Source organism: Pristis pectinata, chromosome 7 (genome assembly GCF_009764475.1).
Source record: "Pristis pectinata isolate sPriPec2 chromosome 7, sPriPec2.1.pri, whole genome shotgun sequence".
Taxonomy (NCBI): Eukaryota; Metazoa; Chordata; class Chondrichthyes; order Rhinopristiformes; family Pristidae; genus Pristis; species Pristis pectinata.
Window position 1 is genome coordinate 81,848,181 of NC_067411.1, and position 18,014 is coordinate 81,866,194.

The 18,014-nt window shown below is 39.4% G+C and overlaps 1 protein-coding gene across 10 annotated transcripts in view; it reads right to left on the reverse strand.

Annotated features, from left to right (window-relative positions):
- The window catches only part of LOC127572438 (casein kinase I), a 180,866-nt gene that overhangs the window by 43,608 nt on the left and 119,244 nt on the right, over positions 1-18,014 (reverse strand). For 9 of the 10 annotated variants that reach the window (XM_052019701.1, XM_052019699.1, XM_052019695.1 and 6 more), the window contains exon 6: positions 16,839-17,073. The exons of the other annotated variant lie outside the window; for it this stretch is intronic. In XM_052019701.1, the coding sequence (XP_051875661.1) occupies positions 16,839-17,073 (235 nt within the window). The remainder of the gene's footprint in view (positions 1-16,838; positions 17,074-18,014) is intronic. 10 annotated transcript variants of the gene reach the window in all.

Here is an 18,014-nt window from a genome sequence, read left to right on the forward strand (position 1 = left end):
GCCAGTTTTGCACCTTGCCAAGTTTTACTCTTCATTAACGAGTAAATGTTGGCAATGCCAGTCTTTCATTTTTCTTCAACCTTGTCAATCAATCTGAAATCCAATATGCTTAGCTATATTCTGTAGCCTTTAATAATTAATTCAAGCTTTTATACCAAGGCATTCTAGTGTTTGTCCAGTTGACAAAGATATGGCCCACAATATTCGATTCTATTTTTCTTGAGGTCTGTTTTAGTTGATCATTTTGAAGATTCAATGTCTGCCAGAGTTTTTCGTATTGCAAAGACAAACAAGTCCAGACTGTCATTAAGCATAGGTTTCCTGTGCCTTTATTAACTACAGTCACATGTTACCAAAATGGTAGATTTGGGGGGAAAAAAATGGTTCAGGTAAGGTCATGAAGAAACCCAATGTACAAAATAAATGACTGGAAAACCACAAATATGGAGTCTTTGCTGGATATGAACTACAAGCTTCAATAATCCAAGTTCAAAAAGTTTGGCAGCACCATCCTGATGACTGCGATCTGTTTTTGAGCAGGCTAGAAGCAAATTGTTCAACTATGCATTGGCTTACAAGGGTATCTGAGGCATGGTAATAAAATCCCACATCTGTGACAGATTTACCACTCCAGATCCCACTCATGAAGCAGGCTAACTGATTATTAATCAACCACATGCAGGAGAGCTGCTGACCTCTCAGCATCTATGCCTATAGCACAAAATCAGGAGTCAGAGAAACACAAGATGGAAACAGGCCCTTCAGCCATCAAGTCTGCACTGACCATCAAGCACTCATTTACACTAATCCTACTTTGTTCTTCTTTCACTCCCATCAGCTTCCCCTACATTCCACCACCCATCTACAGAGTTGGGGCAATTTACTGTGGCAAAGTAAACTACCAACCTGCAAGTCTTTGGGATCTGGAAGGAAACTGGAGCACCCAGAAGAAATCCACAGTGTCACAGGGAGAACAAGCAATTCCACACAGTCAGCCCCAGAGGTCAGGTTTGAACCAGGTTTCTGAAGCTGAGAGCTAGCAGCTCTGTTAGCTCTGCCATCGTACCACCTTTGGCTCCATTACCTCTCAGCAGGAATACCATTTTAAAGCTAACCCAATGCCCAAGAAATCTCATCACTAATCCCATTATGGAAGCTAGTTCCAAGTGGTCTTCAGACAATTAACAAGTAGAGATATCAAGTTTTGCTAGGCTGCAGAATTTTTAAGATACACCTATCTCATGTGGCCAAAATAGTGACAAAAGATGGCACTCTTAAGCAGAAGAGAAGTACACGATTAAGTACACCTGTGGTCACTATATTCCTGTTATATTCTCTAACCTCAAAGTCCCTTACCCATATTTCCTTCCCGAGATCCACATGTAGAACTGTCCTGGAGATCCATCTCGACGTTCCAAATCACTCATCTACCTACCTTGAGTCTATTCCTTTCTCTTTTCATCGTTTATTCCCTTCAATAAACATGGCACTTCTCACACCTTGTCAATTTTCAGTTTCTGGCCGTAACTGGCTCATTTGTACTGTGAATATGAAATACTTATGCATTTCCATCCTACGCCAGGGTAGTCTGAGTACCCTTTGCCCAAACTGCAAGCCCAAGAACTCCCACTGCCACCTTGACTACACCTCCACCTACATTGCTTCCGTTTAAAACTCCATTTTGTTTTCCCAGTTTCTTTATCGCAATTGTATCTAGTCTGTCGACACTACTTTCTACACCAGCACATTCAAGATGTCTTCTTATTCCCTCAACCATGGATACCATCATCGTTGACATAGAACCTCAAACATGCTTCTTCCATTTCCCACACTTCTGTTCTTTCCCTTCTCAACTCCCACCAGGAACAAGGATGGATTTCCGTCATCCTCACCTTTTGCATTCAGCAGATCACCCACTGCAACTTTAGACACCTCCAAAGTGATCTCACTACTCCCCTCCCCTCCCTTCCACTTTCACAGTTCTGAAGGGACTTTTCCCTCCAACACATGCAGGGCTACTCTTCCATCTCCATCAATATCTCCCTGTCATCACTACTGCCCATGCAAACAACCACAGGAGATGCAAAACCATCCATTTTAATTTGTCATCCAGGACCACCGACATTCTTTTCTGGTGATGCAGCTTCCAATTTAGCATTCTGCAGAAAGTGTTCACAAAGCTGACAACTCTACATCAATGAACCAAGTACAGGCTGGTTGACTGGTTTGCAGCTTGTAAAAATCATTCTGAACTTCCAGTTGCTGTGCTATTTTCCATCCAATAGCCATTCTAATATCTGTGTCTTTAACCACCTAAACTGCTGCAACAAAGCCCAACACATGTTGCAGGAAGAGAACTTTATCTTCGTGTATTACACCCCCAACATGGAGTTTCAGATAATCAGCCATTCCAGTCTTGTAATCACATTCCCTGCATTCTGTTTTTCTCCTGTCTTCTGGTATTTCAGATTCCATTCAACTCCTCCTATTTACTCTTCCTCGACACAAACCTTTACCCCCCCCCCTTTCAGCTGTCACTCTTTTCAATCTCTGCCAGTGTCAACTTTATCTCTGACCTCTCCCTTTGTTCTCTGTCATCGACTCAAACATTGATTCCATTTCTTTTGTCACTTTATAAATAACTATTGATTATTTCCTGTATTTTCTGTTTTCATGTGTCATATTTCCTGTTGACAAAGAAAAGGGCCATTACAGCACATCAAGTCTATGCTGGATCACATTCTATTCCCCCCCCCCCCCCCCCCCATTAATTTTGCTTGTAACCTCTTTTCCCCAAAAATTGCAGTTAAATTCCATTGGATAAAAGCTAGATTATGCATTTCCTGCAGTGAACTGAGTTGATGTGAAAAATGAGCTGCACATCAAAATGGTACACCTGAGATGGACTACAAGTTGAAATAAACAGGAAAACTGAATGCAATTATGACAGGATGTGAAAGGCAGGCAAAGGTTGGAGAACTGGTGAGAAAATAAAAAGATTTCAAGGAGAAAACAACTGTTTCAAATCAGCTCAAAAGGTCTGGCTAAAAAAGACCAATGTTAATTGCAAAATGGCAGATTCAGGCAAATCATCCGCCAAAATCTGTCAGTGGATAAGCCCATAAAAGGGTTGTTGCATAGCTTAGGATGAAGCGTAGCCTTTTGCTCAGCAGGATATCCACCCTCAGCACCTGTGCTCTGCTGGCAGTGCAACCTTTGCAGATTTGCTAGGTTTCAGGCTGGGAAACCTCTCTGCTGAGCCTGCCACAAGTTAGACCTGGCAAAGTACAAAGTACAATGGCTCTATTAAAGTGAATTGGGTAAAGTCAACAAGGTAAGTAGAGCTTTCCACTTAATTTAGTTATTAGTTAAAATAATCTTAGTTTATGTGTACGTGTGCAGATGTGTGTATCTTTAAACTTTTTTTTGATCATTTTAATTTTTTCAATATTTTTTTTTATTTTTTGATATTGCTTGTTATTTGGGTATGTTGAAGATGTTCAACAACAGTGATGGCCTTTCTCATTGGAAAGCTGTGCCCAGGGCCATGATGGAAGACACAGTGTGACCCAAGGGTAAGCAAGCAGCGATCTCAGGACAGTGGAAGTGTCCCATTAACTTTCTAAGATAAGATCTTTATTAGTCACATGTACATCGAAACACACAGTGAAATGCATCTTTACGTAGAGTGTTCTGGGGGAAGCCCACAAGTGTCGCCACGCTTCCAGTGCCAACATAGCACACCCACAACTTCCTAACCTGTACGTCTTTGGAACATGGGAGGAAACCGGAGCACCCGGAGGAAACACATGCAGACATGGGGAGAATGTACAAACTCCTTACAGACAGCGACCGGAATTGAACCTGGGTCGCTGGCGATGTAATAGTGTTATGCTAACCGCTACATTACCATGTCATACTTTATCATCTTGATTGAAAATTATTGTATTCAAAATTTCCAACAAATTACATTTCAACCCAGATTTCAACTTCGTACTATTGGAGCTTCATTTAAATTGTGCAAATTAAAAAATATAGTACTAAAATTATCTTGCCATCAGGAATGAAGTATTTCTACAACAGAAAGGCCTCAAAATCATAAATGTCATAAATGTGAAAAAAGAATGAACTTTACAATTTCAGATCAACAATCAATCATAAGGGGATACCTGAATAAGCAACATATGAAATGTTGGACAAGTAAACCAAGGAAGAACAACCCATGGCACAAAGGAAGATTAGTAAAAAAAAAGTCAATTTGCTCATAATGTTCGACTGATAAATGTTAATAAAACTTGGTTTTCTGATATAGAACTAATTCACCAATAAGGCTGCACTGCCTAGAACAGCCTTTTCCAAACCAAGACAATTCAAAACAAGGCACAATAGCAAGAAACAAAAGTGGAAACAGAATAGTGTTGCCTGGACTTGAGAGGCAATCACAGCAGAGGAGACTAGTTTGAATGGTCTTGAGCTTGAAAGATGTGTCCTGAGGAAATGCAGAATCTTGCTAATTAATGACATTGTGGGAATGATAGACTCTTCCATAGATGAGCAAGGCGATAGCTGGTGGGAAAATAGGTGAGCAGTTCGTGAAGTGGTCCACTCCTTCCACCACAAAACGGAGTGTGTTCCTGATGCATAGCTTTGATATTTTTAATACATTGCTAAATTCCACTTAGAGAAATCATGGGCCAGAGGTTGCAAGTTAACATAGAACTGAAGTCAAGCAAACCATTTAAATTTCCAATGGATATTCAGGGCTTACAGTCCATTTGCTGACAATCTGTAGCAACAAAATAGGATCTGGGTTTATGATACAGCAGGCTAGTTGATAAATTCCTATTTAATAACATAAAAAACACAAATTGTATGACTATAACAACTATAACTTGTCTTCCAAAGCAACTTTAATGTAATAAGAAGTCCCAAGAACATAAGAAACAGAAAAAGGAGCAGGAGTCAACCATCCAGCCCTACAAACCTGCTCCACTGTTCACATGGATCATGGCTGATCTTCCACCACAAAACAATTCTCCAGAATTCCTCCAATATCCCTTGATTCCCTTAATTCCCAGTAATCTATTGATCTGCATTTCAATGGATGCAACAATTGAGCTTCCACATTTATCTGGTGTAGGGGATTCTAAAGGTTCACCATCCTCTGAGTGAAGAAATTTCTCTGCATTTCAATCCTAAATGACTTACCCCTTTATTCTCAAACTGTGCCCCCTGGCCATTAGATTCTCAGTCAGGTGAAACATCCTCCCTGCACCCAACCAGATTTATCCACCTCTAAGGCATTGAGTACCTCCTCTTTATTCATGTAGACTTGGACCAGAATTTCATCCACCCCTTCACTGAACTGTCCAACTACAAATTCCATTTTCTTTGTGAATACCAATACAAAGTATTAATTTAGGACTTCTCCTATACCTTCTGGCTCCACACACAGATTACCCCTGTTGTACCTGATAGACCCTACACATTCCCTGGACCACCCCGCACCTGCCTATCACTATCTCTTACCTGCATCTTCCTATCACCACCTTGTGCCCACCCCGCCTCCCCTCTTTTGTCCACCTATCACTGCTCTGCTTTTCCCTCCTATATATTAGGCTTCCCCTTTTCCTATCTTCAGTTCTGAAGAAGGGTCCTGACCTGAAACGTTGACCACCTTGCTTTCCTCCACGGATGCTGCCTGGCCTGCTGAGTTCCTCCAACATCATCATGTTTTTCATCTAGACGCCAGCATCTGCAGTCCCTTGTTTCTCTTTCCCTGGTTATTCTTTTGTCCTTAACGTACTTACAAAACACCTTTGGATTTACCTTAATCAGGTCTGCCCATGATATGTCATGACCCCTCTTTGCCTTCCTAGTTTCTTTTGTTTCCCGTACACTTTTTATTCTCATTACACGCCTCCCCTGTCTTTAGTTCTCTCTATACCTCCTCTATGCTTCCTTTTTTTCTCCTTATCTAACCCTCAATATCCCTGTACTTATTACCTTTGGCTTTCACCCTGACAGGAACATAATGGTCCTGAACTCTCATTATTTCTCCTCTGAATACTTCCTACTGTGCCTGGTCCTGTCTTGTTTTATAGCCTTCCCCTAACTTAAGACCTTGATTCCTTGTCTATCCTTACATTTTTCCATAACCACTTGGAAATATACAGAATTATGGTCACTATCTACAAAATGCTCCCTCACGAACACTCCCTCCACCTGACTAGGTCCAGTAATGCTTCTTCACTTGTTGGTCTATCTATATACTGTGTCAAAAAGCTCTCCCAGTCACACCTCAAAAATTCCACCCCCTCAAAGCCTTTTACGTTAAGGTAATCCCAGTTAATATTTGGGAAGTTGAAATCCCCAGTGTCATAAACCTATTTTAAAATCACATCTCTTTGCTACTTGCCTGCTTACCTGATGCTCTCTCTTTTGTCTACTTGTGGTGGTCTGTAATACATCCCCAGCAAAGTAACAAAACCCTTTTTGCTCCTAATCTCATCCCACAGAGCCTAATTTGAGCAGCTTTCCAGGATATCCTCCCTTGGAACTGAAATAATGCATTCCTCCTTCCATCCCCTTTGTCTCACCTGAAAATACTATACCCCAGAATAGTGAGTTGCCACTTTTGCCAGTCTTTCAACCATGTCTCAGTAACAGCAACGATATTGCAGCCCCACATGTTAAAGTTTTGAGTCCACTTTCTAGTTAGACTCCTTGCATTAAAATAGATGCAATTTAGCTTTGTATTCCCCTCATGTGCATTTACCCTCCTGCTTTGTACTGAACTTACCCTGATGAACTTGCTAACTTTTCCTCCTCTGGGTAACCGTAGTTCCCCATTCTGAACGTTCACTCTGAGCCCATTTCCCCTGCCAACTCAGTTTTAACCTTCCCCAGTAGCATCAGCAAATCTCCCCACCAGGATGTTGGTCTTCGGTTCAACCTGTCCCTCTTGTGCAGGTCCCACATTCCTCAGAAACAAGTCACAATGATCCAGGGACCAAAAGCTCCTTGCAGTGCACCAGCCCTTCAGCCACACACCCATCTGACCTATCCTTCTATTCCTATACTCACTGGTTCATGGCGCCGGAAGCAATCCAGAGATTATAACCTTACTTGTTGTTATCCTATTGTCCCGTGCTATCTATCAAAGAATCCATTTTATTAAATATTATGGCATTATATCAATTTATTTTGAAGAGTTAACATTCAGCACTCCCCCAACCCACTTATAGAGTCATTTCAATTATAATTAGAAAACATCATTTTTGAAAGGTCACACATCTAAATTATCAGCCATTAATGGTAATATAATTTGGCTTTTAAGCTTTAGTCTCTCGTTTAAATATCAAATTCATTGGAAAGTAGCCAATTTTGCTTATAATTAAGTTTTTGGCATCATGGGTAATTAACCTGGCTACAAAAATCAGCAGCTGCATCACAAAATAATCTGCAGAAAGCAAGCACTTATTTAATAGCGTTGGCCTGTCTTTTTTCCTCGTGGATGTTGCCATTTTATAGCCTGGAATTTCCAATTACCTTGCCCTCCAAACTACCTTGAACAAGGATCCAGTCATATCTCTGATGAAGACATCCCAGCTCTTTAATTTATAAATTCATGGGATGTGGACCTTGCAGGTAAGGCCAGTATTTGTCCATCATCAATAGCCTTTAAACCCACAGATAGTTAAGAATCAACAACAATAGGTCTGCAGCCACATGAAGACGACCAGATGGCATATTTCCTTCCCTGAAGGACATCAGTGAACCAGATGGGTTTTTACAACCAATACAGTAATTTAATAATCACCATTACTGAGATTAGCTTTAGATTTATTTAATTGAATTTAAATTTCCCAGCTGCCATGATGGATTTCAAACTCGTCTTCAGATCAATGACCTGGCAACTGGTCCAATAACATCATAACTACTACGATCAGACATCAGTTCTTGGAGAATCCAAGAATCCTGGCATCTTTGCACCCAGCAAGAGTCCAGAAGCTGGCTGAGCAGCCCGCAGCATTGAATTCTCACAGACAGAAAACAGAGGAAAGACCTTATCCTCTTCAACTAACATTTTAAATCTTTTTGAGTGTAAAATAAGAACTGAAACAAGCACCCAAGTTTAAGCTAGACATTGAAATATTTAAACAAAAAATTAAAAAATCCACAAACAACGAAATATTTATTGAGGGAAACTACAATCTACAAAAATGATCATTTTCCCCCCCCAATCTTGTGCTCAGTAGTAACACTTAAGCAAGTTTGACAAAAATAACAATAGCAACAAAATGCATTTATACCATTCTTCAGATAGAGGAGGTAGTTTCAAATGGTTTAACACCAGCAAAAAAGAAGAGGATGCCAAAGGGAAGAAAGGAAATATTAGAGAGTAACGTGCAGGACCAAAAGGCATAAACCAAGCAAGAGTTTTGAGATGGATTGAGAGAGCAAGGAAACTGGTGACGCTGAGGAGATTGCCACAAATACACAGCTCCTGCCACTTTTTTTTTTAGCAAGCAACCAGAGACTCCATTTCAGCAGAAATCTGGTATTGGAGTACAAGGTATATATAGGCCCAAAAGGAAAATGTCAGATTTTCAGCATCTGCAGTTTCATTGATTTTCGAAGATCTTGAGGGATCTTGGCATGATAGATATAGAGACTATGTTTCCTCTTTTGGGAAAATATAGAACAACAGATCAAAGTTACCCATTTAAGACATAAATGAGTTGGAATTTTTTCTCTGAGGGTCATGAGTCTTTGAAACTCCCTCTGTAAAAGATTGTAGAAGCAGAAATGTTGAATATAAATACATCATAATCGGTAATCACAGCTCGTCTGGCTGTGAACAGCTCAAAAAAAAGTACAGGTGTTAATAGATCAAAGTAAGTGGTGTCACTTGACAGAAATCAACATTCATTTAGTTTTGAAGTCTTTTGTGAAATGTAAAGTGACTTTCACATACTTCACGTTGCACATTGTATATTATGTGACACCATCAATGTTGTCTCCTCAAAGTCCTCCAAATTCACTGGAAAGATAAGCAATATCAGCATCCTCTCCAATTCGAATATCCACAGTAGGGAGGCCACGTTGTTTGCATGGCCTTTACCAAACTCCAGAAACACACACTATTCAAAGTTCCAAAGAGATTTTTAGGCACACGAAGGAAAAGATTCAAGAGGTTTTCAAAACCTCCTTGAAAAAAGGCAATTTCTCCACTGGGTATGACTACTCAAAATGGAGAAGCAGCATTTGGTATGCTATTGAGAACCTCAAGGCCATGCACGAGGAGCACACAGAAGCTTTGCACAAAATGACGGCAGGAGTGCATCACCTCACAAACAACCCACCCACCCCACTATCATGTGCCGTCTGCCCACAGTGGCGTCTGTCACCTCAGAATCCACAGAACCAGAGTGGAAGCAAGTTATCCTCATTCTGAGGTACTGCCAAAGAATAACAATTATGCAACGAAATTTTAAAAGATTTGGAACAATAATCGACCTAGTTTAATAACATTCATCAACTGATTGGTAATCTATCACAGAAGATTGTACACCAGATGAAGATCCCACCTGATTCACACTTCACTTAAATCAAGGGAACTAAAACCTTAAATGGTTCTACAAAAGGCATGGAAGCCAGCTGAGCAGAGGAAATATAAATCTACCACTCTGATGTCTTTGCATTGGTTGGCTGCACAACCCCAAGCTTCCAGTCTTATTTGCTTCATTCCATATCCAGAAAATATATAATCCTGATATTTTACTTCAAAAAAGATCATCTTCACAATTGGTTTGAGAGGTCTGGGCTGAGCAACTATTGTTACAGTCAAAGTTTAAAAGCTAAGAACTGTATTCTCACTTACTCCCTTGGACTGATGCAGCAAATGATACAGATCCGTTCACGTAGTACAGAATCTGCCTATGCTTTTCAGGTCCCTGCAGCTCATTCGGAAGGGAGAGGTCAAGTAGGGGCTCCAGAGAGAGCAGAACTGCCTAAAGCAGCATATTATGACCCTCAGCTGGAATGCAAGGATGGGTTATTAAGCACTTAGCACATTAACCATCACCAAACATCAATAGCTTGTACACATAACCTGATGCCAGGAGCTCACCAGAAAGGGTCAGAATAAATAAAAGCTTCATTTTTTAAAAATATAAAAGGAGGTAATGTAACATAACTGCCCTGGCAAACATTCAAAAAAAATTCAATATATTTTTCATGACCACTGTATTAACTCAGACTCACCATCTAAATATTTCCCTGCGAGCTGATTTTTTTTTTAAACAAGGCTTAATCTTCTTCAAAAGGTTGCATCATTTTGAGCACATGAATAAAATACAAACACTATAATATGCAAATTATTAAAAGTATCAAGCTAACAAAGCAATGGTGCATTTGGAATGTGGCTGACAGTGAAATAGTTAAACATCTGCATTTTGGAGGTGGTGAGATAATACAAAACGGTTGTAGTTCAACTGCTCATTTGCTTCTGCCACACACTATTTCATTAAAAATGTGATACACATGAATTATTACTTGTATGCATCACTGCTATGTACTCTGTGGTCACAGATGTATAATATTGCTAATTTTAAAGATTATAACCTGTATGAAGTTTAGTGAATGCATATTACCATTTTACTTTCTCTTGGGTTTCTATATGATACCTCCCACCAAGATCATAACACATTGGGATAAATCTTCCACCAAGATCAGCAAGGCATATGCCAGCAATTCCAGAGCAAAGACAGAAGCGCAGCCTTCCCTTGAGCAGAACACCAACTACAGGAATTCTGCACTCAACCATATTCTGCAGATGTCCTAGCTCCCAGGCTGGGCAAAGCATTTGCTGAATACACACCACAGTAAACCAGCACCAGTTCAGACAGCTCTTTGGAATCCATGAGACATACCAGCTGAAAGATAAGGTAGAAGTTCTCACTTTCTTCCTATCATCCACCTGTCTTTTTACCATTCTCTTCCTGTCATCCAGAGACCAAAAACACATCTTCCAAGACAAACACATTTTTGGCAATCTTACCGGTTTATCTTGCTATTTAAGAACATCCTGAAGTGCACCGGCCTCAAGAAATTCAATTATTACTCAGGACTTTCCCTTCATAAATCCATGCTGACTGATTAATCTGAGCCTTACTAAATGAAAATCCAATAATTTACCTAGTACAAAGGTTAATCTAACTGGCCTGTAATTACTTAGTTTATCCCTTTCTCTCTTTTAAATAATGGTACAGCATTAGCAATCCACCAGTACCATTCTATAACCACAGAGGAGTGAAGTTCCATTCACCTGTTTCTTTCTGCACTTTCCCCAGATATTGCTTTTATTGTTGGCCACCTTCCCTCAGCCAGCCCCCGCATCTGAGTCACTCACTCTCCTAGTCTCCATTCTACCACAAATACTCCTTTTCGTTCTCTCCTTCTGTTCATCTTTTCTCTGCAACTGAAAATTTGTTTCGTTTCCTGGTTCTGATAAAAGGTCAACAACCTGAACCTTAAAAGAAAATCAAACTCAGCACAGCAGACAGCACCTATGGAAATAGAAACAGAATTAGTGTTTCAGGTCAAAGTCTTTTTTGCTCTTGAAATAGTTTTGAATTTGATTTAATTAAGTTAGATCAAATGTTTTAATTTTTTTAAAAAAGAGAATGGGTGTGTCTCTGTCTGTCTCAACTGATATTTTTACTAATTTTAATTCTGTATTATTATTAAATTTTTTCCACTAGCCCTGGATGATATTTAATGTTTATGAATGTCAAATACATTTGCAATCACTCAACTTAAACAAGAGCTTGAGAGCCAGCTGGGGGCACACTGTTTTTAATCCACAAGTTAAGGGAGGCCCTGCGCTGTTCCTTGCAGAAAACTATGATCTGGACCAGGATGGAAGGAACAGCTTGGTCTGAGGAACTACGACTGGAAATCTTAGGGCAGCAGCAGATCTACCCCATTATTTTTCTTCAACATTTTCTTCACTCAATAATATCAAAGAACTGTAAAAGATCTGTCCTCTGCACAGCACTGCAATAAAATTAGATGCCAATGTGCCAAAGGAGGAAAAGAATAAATAAAACAATTAAAATAATGACTACATGCATCCATAAAGAGCATTTTTGTAAAAGTTGTATAAATGATTATTGCTCGAGAGTGATGCAAAGTACCAGCAGTACCACCAGCCAAGAGCTGTGAAAACTCAGTACCTGATATGATTTTATGACATTCCAAATAATTGCAGTCATCCTTTTATATTCAGAAAAAATACTATTATTCAATTATTTTATCAATTCTTTTCATACACTGATAAGCTATCCATTCCTTTTTACAATACTGAATTTTATTGTTATTTTTCTGAAAAGAACTATTCATGGCCAACTAAGAGATATGGCAATTAGATGATAACGAACAAAGGACAACACATTCACTTGACAACGAACAATACCTTCAGCTGTGTAACAAATGAGTTTTCTTTTTAATGCACTAATTTACAACTCTGCCAGTCACCACATTAAGTCTCCCTCAAAATATTCCTGTATGGATATGGTTCTACTCCTGCTAAAGCCAAAGGCAAAAAGTCACTCAGTCAATGCAATAGTCACAACATTATTGGATAGGATTCAAGCAAAAATAAGCCTCAAAATGCTAAATCAATCATTCTTCTGTCAAATAACTGGCTATCATGTCACTAAGCACAAGGCACTTGCATATACAAGTATTGCATTAATACAGATCTCTCTCTGCGTCATGAATATTCAGACTTTTCTTGCCACAAGCCTTTCAAGTGTTCTTCATGGAGACCACTTGTACCTTCTTCCTCTTCGGAAGTGCGTTCGGTCAAGGATAGCTTGTTCCCTCTCCAGTTCAGTCGGTTGTAAGTTGACTCTTGGGGCAGGAAGTGTCTCTTTGAATGGGCACGTGTGATGGTGCGTTCCTTTCACCATTTGCACTGGGCTTCTGTGTTCTCTCAACACTTGGGCTCAAGGTTGATATGACCATCCCAAATGCTCCTTCTCCAACCGAAGAAGTTAATTTTTTTTCAGGACTTGAACATTGCTGGTAAGCCATTATTTATTGCCCATCCCTATTGGCTTTGAACTGAGGGGATTTCAAGGCCATTTCAGGGGGTGTTTAACAGCCAAGGACATGAGTTTGGTCCAGTGTCATATGTGGACCAGGTAAGGACAGCAGACTTTCTCCTCTGGAGGACACTGGTGAGGACTAGAGATGTTTTTTTTATTATAATTTTGGCAGTCATCATTACTATTATCATGAGGTAGGATTCCCAGGAGTCAGCAGGGAGGTTGCCCTTTTTCTTTGAGAATATCATGGAATCTCAAATTCATTGCCAGGTTGGGCATTGACATTAAGATGCCTGCCACATTACAAATTCTAACTAAATATCTTCTGAAAATTGATTGGTTTACATTTGCTCATTTTTCGATCATGTTATTCCATTCACTATACTTACTCAAAACCTTACTGAGAATCACTAAGCTCAAATATAGTATTCAAATTTTGTTTTAAGAGACAGAAACTGGCCCTTCAGCCTAGCATGTCTGCACCCAAATACACATTTCATTTCTATTTTTACCGTATTTCCATCAACTCCCAAGATTCTACCACTGATCTACACACTCTGGGCAATTTACCCATCAATCCTCACGTCTTTGAGAGAGAACCCACGCAGTCACAGGGATAGTGTGCAAACTATACACAGACAGCACTGCAAGGTCGGGATTGAATCCATGTTTTGGCTGTGCCATATAGAACCATGATTTTTTTTTGTCTTTGAAGTATGAATAAAGTAGTACAAATAAAAAGGACAGGAGAGAGGAAGCCCATCAGTCACAGTCATAACCTCCTATTTCCCTGTAGCCCTGAAACTTATTCCCTTGCACATGCCCATCAATACCCCCGTGATTCTTTTGCCATTTACCGGAATCTACAGTGACCAATTAACCTTTCAGCATAACTTTGAGGAAACCCATGCACCCATCAGAAACTCAGACAATCACAGGGTGAACATGGAAACACTATAGAGCTGAGGTGAGGATTGAAACTGGGTCTCTGGAGTTAGGAGGCAGCAGCACTAACTGCTGCAGCAACACACTAGCTTTCTGAGTTTAGTCATGCAGGTCAATGTTATTAAAGTCTTGGAGTCATACGGCACAGAAACAGGCCCATGCCGACCAAGAAGCCCATCCAAGCTTATCTGGCCAGGATGTCCTGATCACTGGAAAGATCCTAAGCCTTGATAACCATGTAGCTGGAGTGTGGCTTGATGTAGAGTACCCAAAAAGAAACATCCCCATTAAAGTATCTGAAGGATGCAGTTTTGTTTTAAAAAACTACTTCATGCAGGTGATGTGACCATAGATAAGGTGTTCCTGCATATTTTCAGCCAATCACTTCCTCCAGTACTGACGAATTGATGTCATTGCCCAGCAGAGCCAATCGGGTGTACAGCCCACTGTGATATAGGACAAATAAGGCAACCAACAGCATCAGAGCCCCTGCCACCACCTTAAGTTATTGTTACTCCCGCCTCCAAACAGAATTATTCATACATCTAGATGTTTGGCCAAATCATGCTATTACTGAAATGTCTCTCAAGGAAATACCTTTAAATCTCTCATTTTATCCCAAGACCCAAGAATTTCACCCATTTCTAATGCACTAAGTGGGTGGTGCATTTTGCTCTGAAGTTCAATCAGGGTACCACAAAACAAAATTACTCAACTGGTGTAATTTACCATTTAAAACAAAATCACTGAGGTAGCTTGTGCCCTTTTTCCTTCATTATAATGCTGCCTGTGCATTTTCTGATGGCAGCAGTTTGCAGAGCTTGCTACTGCCTCATTATTGCTGCATTTACCAATGGAGAGCGAGTCAGGGCCTAAAAGTACACCACATGACAGCCACAGTACAGGAGCATTGGGCTGCCATGGAGGTGGAGAGCAAGTGGTTGTGCTGGAGAAAGATGGGAGAATACATGTCTTAATTGTCTATGGCCATACTTCCCCTGTTCCCACGCCAATGCCTCTGCCCTACAATTGACAGTGCCAATCAAGTTCCATACAAGTGAATCCCATGCCACCGAGACACAGGCTCAATCGCCTGCAGAGATCCCAGCTGTGATTCTATTCATTAGTCACCATGAGGCCCGGGAACAATGACTGAAATGCATAGAGCTAATCAGTGACATCACATTTTGATACTTTAGTTCGTCTCAGCTTGATCTCTCGCACGTCCATCAACTTACCTAGACTAAAGGGAATTTACAGTAGCTAATTAGCCTACCAGAATATCTTTGGGATGAGAGAGGAAACCGGAGCACCCAGTGGAAACTCTCGGTCATGGGAGGAAAGTGCAAACTTCACATGGACAGCACCTGAGGCGAGGGTCAGCCCATGTCCCTGGTACCACGAGACTGCAGAATTAACCACTGTACCACAGTGCCACACAGTGAAGTCTCTGAGACCTTACTGTGTTCTTGTTGATGTCACATTTTGCTACTGCACTGGCTATATTTCAAAACTACTTTATTGGCTATGAAACACCTTGGAACATTAAGATCATGAAAGGCATAATAACAATTCAAATCTCTTTTATCCTTTGAAACAGAATTTGGTCAGAATTATATTTACATAAATTTATGAACTAACTCCAAATTGTAAAGTAATTTGAAAATTACATTCCATTGTTCTCTATCTGCAATTCATACCAATATTAAACAAAGGCATTTCAAGCATACATTACATTTCGCAAAAGTAACAATCGTCTATTTTGCAATCACAAAGATGCAAATTCCAATATGAGATATTGCTAACGTTTGGTTAAACTCCAAGTTTTTTCTCTAATTTTAGAAATGTTAGGCTAGATTTTCAAGTCTTAGCACTTAACTCTAGAATGGCAAAGTGTTAAAGAGTGCAAATCTAGCTGATTCAGATTCCAAACCAAGCAGAAACCTCTTCCTTAGTTGTTAGTTGTAACTGTGCAATTGTAAAGAAATAGCACACTAGGAATTCACAAACAGAAGCACAAAACATCTCTACAGGGGTTCAGCTTCTGATTCAAGGGCTGAGAGGTCTGCTTACAGGAAGTGAAACCACTGTAAGAGAAGCAACCAATTAAGCAATTATACATGTTGCTAGCAAGCTATGAAAGATGCTTGTTCCATCACTTCATAAACAAAGGCCAAACTGGAATAGTTATCTTCTGAATGTATAAAAAAAAATATTGCAGCTGCAAGCTTATAATGTTGACTGATAAACACATTTTTGCAAAATTAATTGCTGAGACAATGCAAGTGTTTCACTGACACTTTAAAATAAAACTCCCCACCTTGTGACAATTATTTCTGCATTACCACAAAAATTAGTGAGAACTACATCACATTACTCATACACTTGCTTGTGTATGCTTATTTGATCTTAATTTGTTGAAAATGGTCAGAGAAGTTCGAATGTACTCTGCAGATAATGCAAGAAATACATAAAAATTACAACTGAAATGTTCTCAGTTCAATCTTTAAGGAGATTTAGGTGAAAACGATCTAATCCAAGACTACATTTTCTTCTATATTCCATTTTCAATAACTTGTCAAAATACACATTTGAACTATATTTTTTAACAAAGTTTAAAGCAAGAAAGATGAGTCATAATTCCTCTTCCAACACATTTTCATTTTAATGTAACATACACAATTCTAGTTAGAACAGTAATAGCTTTATATAAACAATGACTATTATAGATGTTAAGCTGTGAACAAAAGCTTGTGGATCAAAGAAGTCACTTACCTTTTCCTAAATGTGTATTTATGCTCATGTATCTTGCTGTCCCGGTAAGGCTTTTATGTTCTCTGTAAGGGATGTGCTTTTTTGTCTCTGGGTCTATGTATTCTTTTGCAAGCCCAAAATCTATTATGTGAATTACATTCTGGTTTTTGCTCCCCGGTCGCCCCACCAAGAAGTTCTCTGGCTTTACATCTCTGTATATCAAGTTCTTTGAGTGAACATACTCCATTCGGGAAATCTTTTTGGAGTAAAATGTGAAAAAAAAATTGTTAATATTGTTTCTAGAACCCAAATAAACAAAACAAAAACCAACAGTACCAAGAACAATCTGGAGGAATTTCCTTGGCAAAGACAATGACCACAACAAGATAGAATAAAAGTTAAAATTTTCATTGAACGATTCTAAAGAGAGCGTTGCATGAACGAAAATTATAAAGATTTATAGGTGAAATTGTCCAGTGGTACCATGTATTGGCCATGTTGTGCTTATGTTGTGTAATGCTCTTGATCATAAAATCATTCTGTTAAAGTACATTATAAAAATAAGAAACTAAAAGACGCCTTTTTTTGAGTGCCAAAAATCTTAGAAGATGCTCTAATGAAAAGTGATCTAATTGTTAAACTTTCCTTTCACTTTACAGTTACTATTCTGCTTGAGACTTAGTTTTTAAAATAGTCAGTGTAATTATTGTACTCAAATTACATTACACTGGGAGTATTTGTCAAATAACCTGCTAATGGTCTCCAAACCAACATTAAAGAAAAGGCTTTTTAAAAGATAAAAGAGTACACAATGAAGAAAAATCCAATAGCATTGAAAGCTGTGTTAAAATCCTGCAACATAGCTATGTTGGTTTTTCTTAAATCTCCATTTCCAGCTTCCTGCCCCAGACTTGAAACCATTTCCCATTCCATTTTTATACTATTTTTCCCTTTGTTTTCTTTAGGCCCTTCTCTTGTTATCATGCCCCATTTTATTTTGCTCTTTTCTCTAGTATTCCAGCCTCCCGAATCCTTACACCTACTTCATGCATGGTTTTGGATACTTGCAATACAGGGACTACAATGAGGGTCACCAGATTGTTGCCTGAGATAGGTGGGATTGCCCTATGAGGAGTGAATGAGCAGAATGAACACACTGTACTCTCAAGCACTGAACAAGGAGTAGTGACATTGTTG